Raw genomic sequence first — 18,040 nt, 5'->3', positions numbered from 1 at the left:
CCGGCCTCAGCTTAGTGCTGTGGAAGATGGGAGAGCTGCTGTAGCACCCCCTAGCTTCTAGCCTGAGCCATTGCAGGCATGTGCCTGAATATTGGGGATGTCTGTGCAGTTATAAATCAGTTCAGCCTAGATAGGTTACCTGCAAAGATTGAATTAATTCAGGCTCAGGCTTTTTGAATGTCTGTCCCTAGCCTATATGTACTCTGTTTTGTACCCACTAAAAGAACCTTATTAGTAAGTCCTTTATACATATATAAAAACACAAATGCATGCATATGGGCACAAAACTCCCCAGTGAACATAATACTATATCTGCCTAGGTGTTTATCAACATTTCACTGATGACAAGACACAGTACTGGTGTTACATGAAGGTGTAGGTCACATAAAGAAGTATTACCTTTTACAGCAATGATAAAAGCCTCTGCCATTTAAAACCCTACACATTGGTGTGTATGTCAAGTGTTACATTTAAGCCCCTGGCACACTTAGCTATTTAACCAACTAATCATGTTTTAAGTTGTGACCAAGCCAAAAGTTAATGTAATTAACGGTGTGATTAAAATAAGGAATAAGCCACAAAGTTATTACACAAAACATTTATAAGAACTTTGTGGCTGCCTCTTATCATGCCATTAACCAAATGTGTGTCCAGGCTGCAGCTCCCATCCACAGGGTATATGCCCATGGCTGGAAGTCTGGATCAGCTGATGTGGTTCCCAGCTGCAGGAGCACATGGTGGGCCTCCCATGGCTGGAAGCCTCATCAGCTGACAGATTACTACTTCCCAGTGCAGGGGGAGCCTAAGATCACCACCCCAGGCTCTCCCCTGCCCCACAACATGTAGAATGTTAGGGAACATGATAACTGTGTGTCAAATTCCTTCGTACATATACTTGCACATCTGTCAGGGGCCTCAGAAACTGATCAGACCTGGTGTACAAAGCCAGCAAATAAACAAACTTAAGCTGAATATAAGACTGGGTAGCCTTCTGTCAAATATATTGATATGAATTGTGCTCACAATCAACCATTATATTCTTTCCTCTCTGTCATCCATTTTACTAAGAAAAGGAAATATCTCCCTTCCAAATACAGGACTATCTTCTTAAGACCACAAACATCTGCAAAAGCAGTATAAGTAGTTTGTTTAATGCCTGCCATTATGGAAGGATTTTCCTCCTGCCTCCCTCCTATCGCAAATCTTAATATACAACCAAATTTTAATGTAATAGTTTGAGAAAATTAAATTATTATTTTTTTCTTTCAAGGATTAACAAAATACTTATATTTAATTCTGTCAGAAGCATATTTAAAATATATATTATCTGTGGATTGGCAGTTGCATTACATTCTTACCCTTGCCATGTGATACTTCAATAGTCCAAGTGCAGTTAAGAGAGTTTGGATAAAAATCAGGAAAACCTGGAGAAAGAATGGTTCCACTGCTCCCATGAATATAACCACCACACAGAGCTTAATAAGAAAGAAAGAGAGAAAATGTCATTATATTGGGCTCTCTGTTACTGTAGCAAAATCTCAGATACTCATTTTTGCTTAATAAATTTCTCTTTATAGTGATCTAGAGACATATTATTGACAAAGATAACTTTTCTTCACTAGTGTATGGTCTATGCATGTTTTCAACATTTTTTTAAACGATGGCTACATCTGATAAAGGCAGAGAAGATTACCAGCAGCAATAATGTGTTAAAACTCCTCATACACAGAGAGTGGCTGGTTTCCTTGGTAACTTCTTTGGAAGTCAATGGGGAATCTTGGCATAAGTATGGACATGGAATAGACTGTAATCAAATGCAAGTTGGTCATATGAAGTAGTACACTTTTTAAAAGTTCAGTTAAGTAGTTTTAAACAATTGTAGCATACGTAGTACAGCATAGGACAACAGAAAGTGACATTTATTAATATAGGTTTTCTATATTAAAATATATTGTTTGTCCTATATAAAAAGAAATTACATGTTTAAAGCAGGGGACAGACAAAATTACGCAAAACAAAAAACAATCGAACTTCAGTTGCTTAAAAGAGCATGAGTGCTTTGACCATGCATTTAAGTGAACATTATTTAATACTCTTCACACAAAGCATATTACTGAATGCTTCCCTTGCTCTTGTATTTGGAGGCAAGGCAAACATAATTTCTTGATCTTCATTCTCTAGGCACTTCATTATCATGCAACTTCTATATTACCCTTACCATTCATCTCCTTTATCAAGTAAACAATCCCAATATTTCCAATCTCTCTTCATCTGAGAATTCTTCAGAGGTTTTAAGTAGAATTAACATGGCTACCAAAAAACTGACTAATTAGCATAATTTATCTATATAGAGATAGTGAGAAAATGGAATTTCTGTTTTGCAGGAAATTCTAGTATTACAGTATTTCTTTTCTTTTTTTTTGTCCTGAATAATGTTATATATATATATATATAAATCAAAGAATGAAAAATGTAAAGGAATTTTACATCAGGCGTGTATGTTGTAGCCATTGGTCTAAGGACATAGGCAGACAAGGTTCTTTGGGTGAATCTGATATCTTTTATTAGACCAACTTAAATAGTTGGAAAAAAAAATTAGCAAGCTTTCAGGTTAAAAACACTTTGAGGCTGAGGAAGTCTCTCCAGTTGGTGTGTGCTCTTCCTAGATGGAATGAATAGTAAAAGAAGCCAGAGGCTGGTCTGCGTGCAAGACAGGCTGTCAGTGAAGATGTAAACTGAGGAGTCAGTGGGTGAGAGACAGGCTGGGTGTGGGGGAGAAGGGGGATGAATGTAGCAGTTAAATAGTGGAGAGGTACCTGGGGAGTCAGATGTCAGGGAAGTTATAATGTGTCATAAATCCAATGTCTATATTTAGTCCATGATTTGTTGTATCCAGGAGGCTGGTGAAGTGAAGTTCATAGGCTCATCTCTGAAAAGTGTTTTCTAAGTTTTCTTTGAGGATTAGGACTGAGAGATTGGAGAGAGAGTGGTTTTCTTGTGAGAAGTGTGCCCCTACAGGTAATTGTGTATTCTTGTCTTTGATGGATTTCTGGTGTCATGCATTCTGGTGCACAGTTGTTGTTTGGTCTCTCCTACATATTTTCCATCAGGGCATTTGGTGCATTGGATGAGGTATATTACATTTCTAGAGGTACAGCTGTAAGATGCAGGGAAGCTTAAGGCTCTGTTGTGAGGTGTAATAATTGTGGGGGTGGTGATGTGTTGGCAGGTTTTGCATTCCTTGTTATGGCATGGTCTGGATCCATTCAGTGTGTTCTGGCCTGAGGAAGTTTGCTTCTGCTGATGAGGTTAGCGAGGTTAAGTGCTATCCTCATTACCAAAAGGTAGGTTTCATTAATCTTGGCATCAATGATATGTTACAGCAATGACTTCCAAAGATTAATTATGTATTTCCTGAAAAGGTACCATGTTTGCTGGTCTAGAAGAAGCACGTTTGTTCCCAAAAAGGAAGCTTAAATGAAAGTGTAACATTTAGAAAGCTAAGTAACAAAAACAATTTAAATAATTGGCATACAATCTAGTAAGAATTCAATTAAATTTGTGTTATTATTTTCAACCACAATTTCATAATGTGGAAAGGGGTTATATCATATACACAGGTGTTTGTGTACATTAGAAAATACTGTACTTCCTTTTATCAGTTTTGAATTTCACTGAATGTCCTCTTACTTTCTATTATCAAAACAGAACATAACCATAGAATCTATTATCATAATCATGGGGAAAAAAAAGGTTGGAAGGGACCTCAGGAGGTCATCTAGTCCAACGCCCTGCTCAAAGATGGACCATCCACAATTAAAATATTCCAGCCAGGGCTTTGTCAAGCTGGGCTTTAAAAACCTTGAAGGATGGAGATTCCACCACCTCTCTAGGTAACCCTCCTAGTGAGAAAGTTTTTCCTAATATTCAACCTAAACCTCTCCTTGTTCTGTCACTTGTCACCACTGAGAAAAGTCTACCTCCATCCTCTTTGGAACCACCCTTCAGGAAGTTGAAGACTGCTATCAAATAGCCTCTCAGTCTTCTCTTCTTCAAACTAAATAGACCAAATTCCCTCAACCTCTCCTCATAAGTCTTGTGCCTCAGCCCTGAACTATTTTTGTTGCTTTCTGCTGTACTCTCTCCAATTTGTCCCCATCCTTTCTGTAGTGGGGCCCCAAAACTTGATACCAGAATAGAGCAGAATAATTATTTCCCTAGTTCTGCTGGCAATGCCCCTACTAATGGAGCCCAGTATGCTGTTAGCCTTCCTGGCAACAAGGGCACACTCCTGACTCATATCCAGGTTATTTTCCACTGTAACCCCCCGGTCCTTTTTTATAGAGCTGGTGCTTACCAGTCAGTCCTCAGGCTGTAGCAGTGCATGGGATTCATCCATCCTAAATGAAAATTTTGCGCTTGTCCTTATTGAACTTTATGAGATTTCTTTTGGTCCAATTTGTCAAAGTCTCTCTGAATCCTTGCCCTACCCTCCAGTATATGTACTACTTCCCCAAGATTGGTGTCATCTCCCAACTTGCTGAGGGTGCATTAATACTAATCCTTGTTGAACCTCATGAGATTTTTTGGCCCAATCCTCCATTTTGTTTAGGTCACTCTGAATCCTAGCTCTACTCTCCAGTGTATCTACTATACCTTTCAGCTTGGTGTCACCTGAGAACTCCCTGAGGGTGTAATCCATTCTATCTTTCAGATTGTTAATGATGATATTGAACAAAATTGACCCTAGGACTGACTCCTGAGGTAGTCCACATGACACAAGCTGCCAGCTAGACATAGGTTACTACCTGTTGAGCCGTAAGTTACTACCCGTTGAGCCATAGGTTACTACCTGCTGAGCTTGACAATCCAATCAACTTTCTATCCACTTTGCAGTCCAACCCATACTTCCTTAGCTTGCTTGCAAGAATGCTTTGGGAGACCCTATCAAAAGCCTTGCTAAAGGCAAGATATATTATGTCTACTGCTTTCCCCAAATCCACAGAGCCAGTTATCTCATCATTACAGATCCTGACTTCCTCCAATTTAAAAAAAAAAGCCTAATTTTTAGATTTAAAAAAGTAACCCAAATTCCACATTTTTCCTCTATTAAAATGAAACACCGCTATATATGGGGAAATGTAGATTTTGGGCTACTTTTATTTAAATATGAAAATTGGGGATTTTTTTTTTAAATCAGAGAAAACCATGATCCCTACTCATCATAGGAGGTAGTTGGGTTGGTCAGGCATGACTTGCCCTTGATGAATCCATGCTGATTGTAATCACCTTCTTCTTCTCCAAGTCCTTTATTTGAGGACCTGCTCCATGATTTTTCCAGGGAATGCGAGGTGAGGCTGACTAGTTTGTAGCTCCCTGGATCCTCCTCCTTTCCTTTCTTAAAGATGGGCACTATATTTTCCCTTTTCCAATTGTCCAGGACCTCCCCAAATTGCCATGAGTTTTCAAAGATAAGAGTCAACAGCTCTACAATCAAATCAGCCAACTCCCTTAGCACCCTAGATTCATTACATATAGACCCTGTGGATTTGTACCCATCCAGCTTTTCTAAATAGTCTTTCACCACTGAGGACTGCTAACCTCCTCCCCAAAATAGGCTGCCTGGTGCAGTAGTCTGGGAGCTGACCTTGCCTGTGAAGACCAAGGTAAAAAAGGCATTGAGTACTTCAGCCTTTTACTCCTCATCTGTCACCAGATTGCCACCCCTTTCAGTAAGTGACCCACACTTTCCCTGACCTTCCTCGGTTTACTAACATGCTTGTAGAAACCCTTCTTGTTACTCATTATGCCCCTTACTACCTGCAACTCCAATTGCTTTGGCCTTCCTGACTTCATTCCTTCATGTCTGAGCAATATTCTTATACTCCTCCCAAGTTGTTTGTCCAAGCTTCCATTTTTTGTAAGATTCCTTTTGTCTTTAAGCTCACTGAAGAGTTCTCTGCTAAGCCATGTTGGTCACATGCCACATTTTCTATTCTTCCTGCACTTAGGGCTGGTTTGTTCCTGAGCCCTCAGTAAGATTTCTTTAAAATACAACCAGCTCTCCTGGACTCCTTTCCCACTCAGACTGGCCTCCAGGGGATCCTGCCCATGAGTTTCCTCAGGGAGTCAAGGTCTGCTTTTCTGAAGTCCAGGGTCCATGCTATGCTGCTCTTTCTTCCATTCCTCAGGAACCTGAACTCAATCATCTTGTGATCACTACTGCCAAAGTTGCCATCCACTTCTCCATCCCCCACCATTTTTTCCCTGTTTGTGAGCAGCAGGTAAAGAAGAGCATGGCCTATACTTGCACCAAAAAGTTGTCCCTGGTACTCTCCAAAATCTTCCTGGATTGCACTCCCAGCAGATGTCAAGGTGATTGAAGTCCCCCATGAGAATCAGGGCCTGTGATCTGGAAACTTCCACTGGTTTTCTGAAGAAAGCCTCATCTAGCTCATCCTCCTGGTCTGGTGGTCTATAGCACACATCCACCACAACATCACCCTTGTTCTTCTCCCCTGTAACCTTAACCCAGAGACTTTCAACAGGCCTTTTTCCAGTTTCATACTAGAGCTCTGAGTAATCATACAGCTCTTTTACATATAGCGCAACTCCTTCTCCTCTTCTCCCCTGCCTGTCTTTCTTGAATAGTTTGGCAGTCAGGCAAGAAACAGTCAGGCAAGAAACTTTGCTCAAAAATAATTAATCAGGAACCATGTTTAAACCGTCTTACCTACACTTTAGTGGATAAATGTTATTTAAAAATGCTTCATTTTTTCCTCTTCCCTTTTTATGCACACACTATTGACAGTTTCAAAATAATGTTATTCAGAATTATGCAAATAATGGTTAGTTTATAGATAATTCATGAGTAGCTGTAATGTTGAGAAGACTCAGTTTTCTAAATTAAAAATTTCAGTTGCATATATTGGCTTTAAATTGGAAGTATAGATTGGCACTGTTTAAATTCTTAACCTGAATTACTGTAACCTGAAAAGCAAGTGGAAATATTTGGGGACATACATGCATCTTATTTCAACAGCTGTTTATCAGAAAATTTGATGAAAATGAACATGAACAAAGTATAGAAAAAAGCAAAGCAAATATTATTTTTGAACTTATGTGAATACTCACAGAAAATGTTATTGTAATATTCACTGGCCTCTACTTTTAGCACATTTTCCAGTTTTCAAAAACAGCTGTTTGCACCATACAGTGTTGTATGCTACCTTTTAATTAGTAATTCATTCTGAAATGTGTTTCTACTGCATAGCATTAGACTTTGTTCATATTTTGTGAATACTCTCAACACATAGTTTTTCAAAGAAAGATATATAGAATACAGGTTTTCTAATGGAAAAAAACCTTTTATTTTCTTATGTTATATGTATATGTGAAAACAGATGCTTTTAAATTAGTGTAACTCACACAGCATGTTTTACTGTGCAAAATTGTTGTACAATCTTGAATAGAGAGGGAAGAAATGATGTTAGGTAGTTCCTCATCATATTCAACATATAACAAACCTTTTTATGTATTTTGGAAGATCAACTGTTATGATGAAAAGTATAATTGTCAGAGTCCTGATTATTGTCAACATGAGTAATAGGCACTTTGCATTCAGGATAAATTAAACAAATAATGAAATACCCCCTTTAACAGTGGAAATTAAAGAAAGAGAAACTGCCTCCCAAGACTTAGTTGATTGGTTGCAACTGTGTGTGTCCTGACACTTGAGAAACAGCATGTGGGGAAGCCAGAGAAGATGTGGAAAGTATGCCCAGCCTTTTAGGAACATAACTAGCTGTAAAGGTAAGCCTGATTTATAAGGTAAGTCTGATTTATAAGCAAGAGAAGTGGCTCCTGTTATGTGCCTGGAAATAGATCTCTGTGTACATACTTTTAGAATAAACAGAGTTGCTCCAAAGAAATATATAGCTCATAATCAATCATTTTTCCTAATGGAAAAATCTTAGCAAAGCCCTGAATACCAGTCAAATGTTTAAGAAAAGGGAGAAAACACCTATTACATATTTATCTTAACTTGAATTATGTAAGCATTGTCTCACACTCTCTTCTTTTCAGCAAAATCAGTCAAAGGTGATTGATAAATAAGATAGGTAACTGAAAGAAAGTGCTATAATTTATGATATGTTTCTGTCTTTCCAAGAGGGACCATTTGGATTAAGATACCTTAATTTCTTCTTAATGTTTGCTTTTACTTAGCCATTGCAAGTTTGGCCAATGCTAATAATGTATATATTATGGCATAAGATGAAACCCTCTGTAAATGTGTTCTTTAGAATATTTCAAATGGGTTAAAACAGAAACTAAAGTATAACTTCCTATGCTTGTACTGTATTAATTCATGAAGCAAATGAAACCTGAACCAGCAATAAATACTTTCTTTCTTAGAACATATTCCCAATCTAGAAAGGAAATGTGTGTTTGACATACACATTCATATTTGTATAATATACAAATATTATAACATCCATACCTCAGGATGTCCCCAAAGTTACCATTGTCTTCCAGTGCCTAGGGTTCTGTGTGACCTCCTCCCAACCCTGCATTTCCCCTGCCCTTTTCACATTCTTCTCAGTTCAGGCCCATTCACCCTCCCTTTCTCCGTCAACTCCTTTCTTCCTTCTTTTTCCTATGATTTTTTCTTCCTTTTCCTTACTTCTTTCAGATATAGTACATCTGTGCTGAGATGATAATCAGAGCTGAGACAGTTTCATCATTATTATGATTAAGGAAGATTTAATCTTTGCCTCTTGTTCCTAGATCTTATGGTACAGCACCTCATCTACACATTTCAGAGTTTATTCATATATTGAATGAAGATAATACTTAAAGTGGTGTAAGTAATTCATAACACACATTCAGTTGTGGGTTGCAAGGAAAGATAGAAATACAGAGTATTGATACTATTAAAATAGAAGTATTTAAAAGCTTTGAACTCTGGTATGTTGGAAAGGAAGAGAACATGACTAAGGACATGACTAACTAATGCACTAAAACAGAAAAACACAGGGTTGAAGTTACATGTTACACTAAGGACATTTAAAATGTGAGCATCTGCATATTAAAGCTTGTTAACTCAAGTGAAGTACCCTCTGAGTATCTCATCCCAAGCAGGGAGTGAACCCAAGGGTCCCACAATGCACCACTCCCAGGCCCAACTCCAGCCTCAGAGCAGGGAGACAACTTGGGTGCCCTGGCTCCTAGCCACGTGCCTGCTCACCAGCTCTTTAGCAGCAACTCAGTGCTGTGCAGACATGAAGCAGTGTTAATGTTTAACGTGCAACTGCTCACAGAACATTCTAACTTAACACTGCCTAACATTTTACAGGTTATGGTCTAAGGTGTAATTTCACTCCATCTTACTTTTTTTAATTTGGTTATTATAATTGGAACCTACCATCACAGCTAGGTAATGCATGAGTCCACTGATGGTTTTTTTCACATATGAGTGGCTCCTCATCACTCAGTGTATATCCTGGATCACAGCTAAAAGTTACTGTAGATCGGATGCTAAAGCCGTTACCGTGGCGATGGCCATTCATAGGAATCCCTGGATCAAGGCAGGAATCTGATTCTAGTGTAACGCCTGAAAAGCAAAGTAAAGCTACTGCTTAAAGGAGAACAAGAGCAACACAAACACAAACAGAAAGAGAGAGGCAGAAAACGATGAAAATATATCATAAATAAAATACTTGGGGCTAAGTCAATACTACAACTCAATACCATCTTCTGGGTGCTGTCATTGACTTAAACCACAGCCACAGTATGTTAATTCTGAATTTTAATATATCGGTCAAAGCTTTAAAAGATATTTTTAAAACACTGACAAAAATAGAACAAATATAAAAAACAAATGTTACAGCCAGAGGATCTTATTAAGAGTCAACATACTACTCTGTTACATCTCCTTTTGTTATTATGTAATCACATTAATTTATTACATTTTATATGCTGCTTTGAGATGACTCGGCTCACTCGTGAATGCTTTCTCATTTTGGTCACAGCAGTGATTTTTTTTTCCTTTTTTTTAATTATGTAAAGAAGCACCATGTTAGAACTTGTACTTTATGGATCCAGTAAATTTAGTTTCAGGTTTGTTCTATAATAGCCTTACAGTCCTACAGATAAAGTCCTATGCATAAAAATAGGATGAAAAAGTGAGGACACCCATTTCTGTAGGCTTTTAAGAGTTCTTAATTAAACTGTAGATATGTAAATAAGTTAATTCACAGGCATTACATGCTGCTTTTGTGCCCATGGTCATTGGCAGTGGCTGGGGCAGTACCAATGGCAGCAGAAAGTCAAAGCTAGCCATGTTAGTCTGAAGTAAAGTAGAAGGCAGGGTAGATTTGTATCTTATAGACTAACCAAAGTCTATGCGTCTGTGTGTACATCATATTTACTCAAGCATAAGATGAGATATTTTCCCCAGCCAGAATGGGGACAAAAGCTACTTGTCTTATATTTTCATACAAAGAAACATCATTAAATACATTGGCTATAATTAAACTGATGCCAAAAGCATATACTCAGCAATGGAAACAAACTATGAAGTTGATTAAATGCAGCCAAGACTGAGTATTACTATGAAACTCATGGCCCATACTAAGTAAACATCCCGATGAAAACCTACCACAAGGAAACACTACAAGCCCATCTGAATAAGACACAGGGTAGTGCCCATTATGCTCAGTATCCCTACGCACTAGCTCTTTTTCAAATCTTGGTGAGCCACTACATTGACTACATTTTGGCTTCCTCTTCAATCCCACAGCTGAACTTTGCCTTTCTTTCCCATTTCCAATTATTCCCATTTCTTAACAGCTTTAAATGTGTGGCAAACATAACCAAATGGGACTTCTCCAGCATCCCTCTGTTGCCTCCTCTCTCAGCTTATACATTTGATTAGTGTGTCCCCACACTTCATGAGGTGGAGCTGGACCAGGTTGATCTGTGCCTCATCTGTGTATACATTTTTGGAGGTTCCCAGAACTTGCAACAACAACACCCAGTTCTAGTCTTGAGCAGGGATCCTGGTTTTTGCTGTTTAAAAATCCCAAATTCTCTGGTTAAAAATCCCAAATTCTCTGATTTAAACCCCCCAAATCCATGTTTTCCCATGATTACAATAAAATGCCTCTCTATATATGTAATTATCTGTTGAATACAATGTGTTATTGCTATATTTACAGTTTTAAATCAATTTGGAAGCCTACCAGTGTCTTAATGATTATAATAAAATAAATTCTAAATACCTATAAATTTTTGACCCTCGCTCCTGATCCACAGCCCTCCAAGCCTTGCCAATGCCCCTTACTCCCAACCCACAGGCCCCTGGCCCTGCTGGTACACCTCACTCCTGACCCACTGATCCACATCCCCTCAGCGCTGCTGGTGCCCCTCACTCCTGATCCACTGCCCCATGCCTCCAGCATATGAGCAAAGGAGTGGGTGTGGGGAAAATGGGGTGGTCATGTGGGGAAGAGGGGTGTGGGTACATACCCCCTGCGATTTCTGTGCCCACAGTGCAGCATTTGGCATGGGGCTGCAGTGGAGCTGAACTAGCTCCAGGCAGGAGCCACCTCCACAGCTCAGAACATGTAACTGTTTGGGATGGAGTACTGCACCAGCATGGCTGCCAAGATGAGGCACCCTCTATACACCTGGCAGCCATGAAGGCACAACTCCAAACCACAGTGCCTCATCTTGGTGGCCATGGTAGCACAGTGTTTCCTCCCACACCAGGTCCCACATCTTGGCCACAGAGATGGCTTCTTTGGAGCTGGTCCAGCCATGCTGCCACCCTAAGCTCTGCGGTGAGCACAGAAATCTTGGGGCGCATGTGCCCCACTGTCCCATCACCTGTGCCTCCTCCTACCCTCACAATACATGGCCTGTTCCCCCTCCCTCCCATTGCATGGCCTGTGCCCCCTCCCCCCACCTAATATGTGGCCAGTGCCAACCCCACCCCCATAGACTTACCTGGAGGGAGCTGCAAGAGCTGCTTTCCACTGCTGTCTGGCTGCCATGTGCATGTGTGATAGCTCTCCTCCTACTCCCCACAGCCACAAGCAGCACCTTGTAGCCTGGAACTCTGCCAGCATGCAAGAGGAAGCTCACCATTTCCTGTTTTTTTCTCCTTTAATAGGGAAAATCCACAGTTTTCCACACTGATCAGAAAACCTAGCTCCCTTGTGGGGAGACTAATTAGCAGCTAATAAACTTATAAGCTCTGCAGAAGGGTAGTACTTGTAAATACAAATACTATCCTGTTGTGGAGATTTTTACTCTGCAACAATGCACATTTAGACCCTGACCTAGCTGGTTAGGGCATGAGGGTGCTTCAGCTGCCTGATGGGTAGCTCCACACTAGAGCACACTTGTGCCTCAACCAGGCCATCCACAGGATGTTAATGGGTTGGAGTAGTGCCGAGCTGTCAGGCTGACTCCTTAAGACCCCACCAGCTGGGGCTGCTCCCACTCAGCTCAACTTTCCTGTCCCATGGGCACATTTAAATGGTGCACCCAGGAGCACTTCAAATTAATGGTGCACTTCAAATTGATTGCACCTCCTATATCTCCTCTCTTCCCATACCTCGTATGCTAATTTCCCAACCTAGTAAGTTCCAGATTTCCCTTCCCTCTCAACTGTTCTCAGTGCCTTTTCACCTAACTGATTTTCACTTTTACAACTATTTCACTCACAGGTTTTGTCCCAATCTCCTTGTCTAGATTGTTACAAACTTTTTGCCCAGCAAGTCCCAGTACCAGTAGTTTTCTTTTAGTCTTCAGTCCCAATCTCACCACATTCCTTGTCTTCCTTTTCTTTCCCTTCCTGTTCTTCAGTCTACCTATTTGCCCATTCTTATTTTTTATGATTTGATTTTGTCCTCCTTGCTGCCCAGGGTTTTAGTGAATGGGCAAGTCACTGAGAGGAAAAAGTCAGGTGGCTCCTTTGCACTCATTTCAAAGGGAGTCCCCACACCACATTGGGAAAATCATTTCAAGGAATATCCAGGTTCTTTTCTGTAGCATTATGTTGCAGAAATATTATATAATCACTTGGTCAGGTTGTGCATGAAATTATACACATATAGGAGCTATGATAGGCTCAAGTAAATCTAATACATGTAAAATTTGCAATGATTAGAGCAGTTAAATTCTAATAAATCTATACTGAGCATATGTAAACCATGACTTTCCAAAAACTTGTAAGTACAGTAAAAGTTGAGTTATCCAGCACCTTACAAGCTGACACACTTTGTTAACCAGCATGCTGGCTTATAAGGGCTTGTAAGGGAAAAGTGAAACCAGAAGTGCCCAGCATGGTACTTCTGGTTTTGTGGAGCCCCCACAGCCCAAGGGAAAGCAGCCTGCCAAGCCCCCATGGCCTGGGGCATAGCAGCCTGCGTGGGTCCCCCCTCCCTGTTCCTCGGGGCTCATGGGGCATGCGGGAGGGTCGGTGATGCAGAGAGAGGGGTGGCAATTTGGTGGGAGGGGCGGTGACACCCCAGATGCAGTGGGACAGGTGGCAACCCAAACAGGCAAAGGAAGAAAAACATGATTGAAAAAAATATGAAACTTGCACAGAAAATTTGTACATCATCTCAGTACACACAGTTATTTTTCAACTTAGTCTCCTTCTCCGTTACTGGCCTTTTTCCTTCTGAGAAAAAGGGCATGTGTTCTGACATTGTGCATGCTCCTGTGGTAGTTCATAATCCATATGTTACCGAATGATTAAACTCTACGTGCAATCTAATATGATCAAATACTTTTCTGTTGCAGTTACAGTAGCAATCATGCTCACTGTATTGTCATGTGAGTGAATGTTGGAGAGAAAGACAGTCAATAAAATCAGGTTAGGAGTTATGTAGTTTAGTATTAAATGATTTTTTGTTATTATTTACAAGTTGGTGGGGGCAACAAAAGTTCTTTAAAAATGGATAGCTCATTCAGAAGCAGGCAACTGAGCAATGCTGTTGATAACTGAATTTAAGTAGGTTTCCTTTTTGTTACAAAATTACTAGTGCACTTTTGAGAAGGAAAATTCAAGTGGTTTATGACAAGATAGTTAACTTGAATTAACTTTCCTATAACTTCCTATTGGCAGCCAAGGATCAGGCAGTGTGTCAGTCTCCCATATTATACAAGGTCATGGAGCAGCTACAACAACAGTTCATTTAAATCTGTCTGACCAAGTAAAAGTCTTTGCTTTAATAAATGTACAGTAACTATCTAGGTTTCCCTTGGTCAGTTTTTCCATCCTTTCCATTCACTCTTCGTTGAAACATTGTGTTGGCCAAACAAAGATAGGCAACAAAGGATAGGTTAATTTTATCTCAATATAATAAATATTGGTTCCTAGCTCCTCATTCAACTTGCTTTCATCCCTGTTTCTTGTCAGAATTGTATATTGCTAATAACTGTATTTAGGAATATTGTTACTAAAGAAAAACAAATAAGTTAACTCATTTCTCTCCTATCAAGGAAATGATCCATCCAGAAAAGTTCAGCTTCCCTAATCCTTAAGAAAACTACAATGCTCCAATGTCATCAGTGATTGATGATGTTATCAGATGATCATAAAGCAAACCAGTAAGAGATATGGAGTTTCCTTTAACTTTATCTCATTGTAAGTACTAAGTTGTGAGACTAGCAAATATAATTATTGTGTTTCAGGCCGGAAGCAACACTTTTTTAGTACAAATATTCTTCTTTTTAAGCAAAAAGGCACCTTCAAGTCAAATCTGAAAAAATAAACAAAGACCAGAAGAGGAATGGATAAAGCTAGACATCTTTGGGAGCAGTAAAGAAAAAGAAATGGAAAGCTCTGCATAAAGTGTTTTTAAACACAATTTAAACTATGAGTAGGAGAAACTTTATAGTCATAAATGTTTCTGAAATTATTTTTTTTCCTCCAAAGGATGCCTCTACAGGAGACTTTGACTGAAAAGTAGTTGAAAAATACTATGCAGTAGTGCACATCACAGCATGGGCAATGCTACTGCACAGTATTATTAGGCTACCGTGCAGTGGCATCACTTAAAAGACATTCACTGGAACTACTGTGGAGTAACTCTGTTTACTGCACATTTATTTAGTACTTGCTAATACAAATACTATGCAGTATCATCCTTTATTAGCGTGCCCAAAGTTAAGAAATTTGTAAGTTATTTTTCATTTCTCCCCAAAATGCTAATTTCTGTTAAAGTATCAACAGCTCCCTCAAACCATATGGGTTTTTAGTTAAAGCTTAGTATAACTGCAAACCATGTTTAATGATTTTTAAAATGATGCCAAGCCAAAGCTTCACTTTGAAAAAGTTGTGTCAATACTGACATTTGGTGGGGAGGGGAAACAAAATAAAAAACCCATACTTTCAAAGGCCATATTCTGTTGGATGTATTTAATTCTTCATTACTGATTCAAGTAAATATTTTCGAAGTCTTGGAGCTATAAATGATGTTCAGCAACTGGTTTAATGATTTGGGTTCTAAAGAGGAAACAAGAATTTATTACTAGAAAATGTATGCAGTATGCAAAGGTACTTCAGTCTAATTAGCGATGACATTTACACGTATTATATAATTGTAAATTTATATATTATATAGATGTATACTGTAGATGTGATGTTTAATATATTAATATAGTAATATTTAAATAGGCATTTATATTTAGATCATTTAAATGAACAGCTTTGATATGCTACATGTAGTGTTTAGCCACAAGTAATTTTTTTCTGATTCAGAGCATATATAAAGGGGGGAATGGGGGTAAGGGAGCAAGAAAAAAAAGATGTTCTATCTACATCTATCTGTATTATTATAGATATATAATGCTCGATAATTTTGATATATATGCTTTATAATTTTATTATTATGAAAAGCAACAGCAGAAGGATGGTGCCTCCTCCTTGTTTCTCAGCAGCAAAAACAATACATTTGGAGCAACAGGGGCTCAATTTGCCTGCACTGTGGCCTGATGTTCACCTGCACAATAGTTCCCAAATTGGAAAATTACAAAGGTTGGATTATGTGATCTTAGTTTACCTCCCATATATATGTGGAATTTACTAAGGTAACATAAACTTATTTTTTTATCAGCTGGACATCACATAAAATGTAGGATTAGAAAGGACTCAAGAAAGCATGTAGTCCATCCTCTTACTCTAAGGTGGAATGAAGTATATGTGAATAATTCATTGCATATGGTTTTCTAATTACTTAAGAAATCTCCAATTAAGGTAATTTCAGCCTCCCTTAAAGAAGTATTTGCATTTTCTTAAACTTCAAAAGTGTTTCCTATCACCTAACCTAAACCTCCCTTGTTGCAACATAAGCCAATTTCTTCTTATGTTAGTCTCAGTAGACAGAACAAAACAATTGCTATCCTTTTTATAACAATGTTTAAATGTTGGAAGACAGTTCTGCCTCCTCCTAGTCATCCACTTTTCTTGATTAAAAAAAACAAAAACAACACAACATCTCTGGACTCTTCAGTTTGTGGATATCATTGAGTATAGACCTCAGAAATGGATGCAATATTCTAGAAGAGGGTATACCAGTGCCAAATGGAAAAGGATAACTATCTGCCACATCTTATATACAGTGTGCTTCTTAATACATTTGTAATGAGTTCAGCCTGATTAGCAGCAGCTGCATTCTGCTTACTCATGTTTAATTTGTGATCCACTAAGACCCTCCTGCCCCCTTCAGAATATGTTCCTCTTCTGCAATGTCACTCTTTTCTGCAGCACCACTTTCTAGCCAATTCCCCACATTGTATTTGTATCTTTAATTTCTAATTCCTCAGTGCAGTACTTTGCATTTGTCTTTATTCAATTTCACCTTGTCAATTTCACACCATTTCTCCAGTTTATCAAGATCATTTTAAGTACCCATCTTCTCCTTTAGAATAAGTGGTTACCCCACCTCTCAGCTTTGTGTCATCTTCATCCTTTTGTGTGTACCCATTTCTCCACTCCCCAAGCCATTACTGATAATTACTGAGCTCTGTAACTCAAGGGCTGTGTTTGATAATATTTTTATAGCCATTCAGTGTGATGTCAAACTATTAATTACTCTTCACTGAGTAGTTATTTCAAAACAGTTGTGCATCTAAACCATACTTCTTCAGCTAATTCCTTATGAGCAGAGATCCTTGTTCTCTCTGATATAAAATTGCAAATTCTCTGATAAAAAATAGCAAATTCTTTCATAAAAACCCAAAAATCTATGATTAAAATTAAAAGACCCCCCCCCAGCTCCCAGCTCTGCTCCTGCCTCTGATTCCCATCCCTGCTCAGCCTTCCTCTGATTCCCACCCCTGCTCAGCTCCCTCAAACCTCTCTATGTTGGATGGGGCCACAGGCAGGTGGGGAAGTGGTATGGGTATGGCCAACAGCTTCAGCAGGGGTAGTTCATCCATGGCCCCTGCCACCTCTGAACCACCTTTCTATCCTGAAGAAGGGCTCAGGCAGGCACCCTGATCCACAGCTGCATCTACAGCTGATGCTGGGACCTGGGATATGTCGGCATCCCTATACGGGTATGGTGTAGGTGCAGGATTATTGCAGGGGGAGGGAGAGACAGAGACAGAGAGGGCCCATGGGGCAGCAACAACAGTGGCAGTAGCAGGGAGGAGCTTCAGGGAACCTCTGGTTTGGGCTCCAGGTAGCCACAACCAGAAGGGCTCCAGCAAAGATGAGTGTGCCCATCACCAGGTCCCGATTTTTCTTGGAGCCAAGCACTAGACACCACTGTTTATCACTGATGGCGTGCAGGGCCACCTCTCTCTGTATCTCTGTCTTTGTCAGTCATTCCCTCCTGCCCCCCTGCCCACTTACCCCCACTTCCAGTAACTCCTGACTGGAGGGCCTGAACCTATTCAGCCTCCACAAGAGAAGGCTGAGAGGGGATTTGGTGGTCATTTACAAACTCACCAGGGGGGACCAGCAGAAATTGGGGGAGGCTCTGTTCCCCTGGGCACCACCCGAGGTTACTAGGAATAA

The 18,040-nt window shown here is 39.6% G+C and overlaps 1 protein-coding gene across 1 annotated transcript in view; it reads right to left on the bottom strand.

The window, feature by feature from the left end:
* The window catches only part of CSMD1 (CUB and Sushi multiple domains 1), a 2,474,714-nt gene that overhangs the window by 632,574 nt on the left and 1,824,100 nt on the right, over window positions 1-18,040 (bottom strand). Inside the window, exons 20-21 of the mRNA XM_019520340.1 lie at window positions 9,425-9,613; window positions 1,359-1,475 (exon numbers count right to left, since the gene is read on the bottom strand). Of these exons, the coding sequence (XP_019375885.1) occupies window positions 1,359-1,475; window positions 9,425-9,613 (306 nt within the window). The remainder of the gene's footprint in view (window positions 1-1,358; window positions 1,476-9,424; window positions 9,614-18,040) is intronic.

This window comes from Gavialis gangeticus, unplaced genomic scaffold, assembly GCF_001723915.1.
Source record: "Gavialis gangeticus isolate Ggan-Ray unplaced genomic scaffold, GavGan_comp1, whole genome shotgun sequence".
Classification (NCBI taxonomy): domain Eukaryota; kingdom Metazoa; phylum Chordata; order Crocodylia; family Gavialidae; genus Gavialis; species Gavialis gangeticus.
This window is presented reverse-complemented; position numbering and strand designations above follow the sequence as displayed.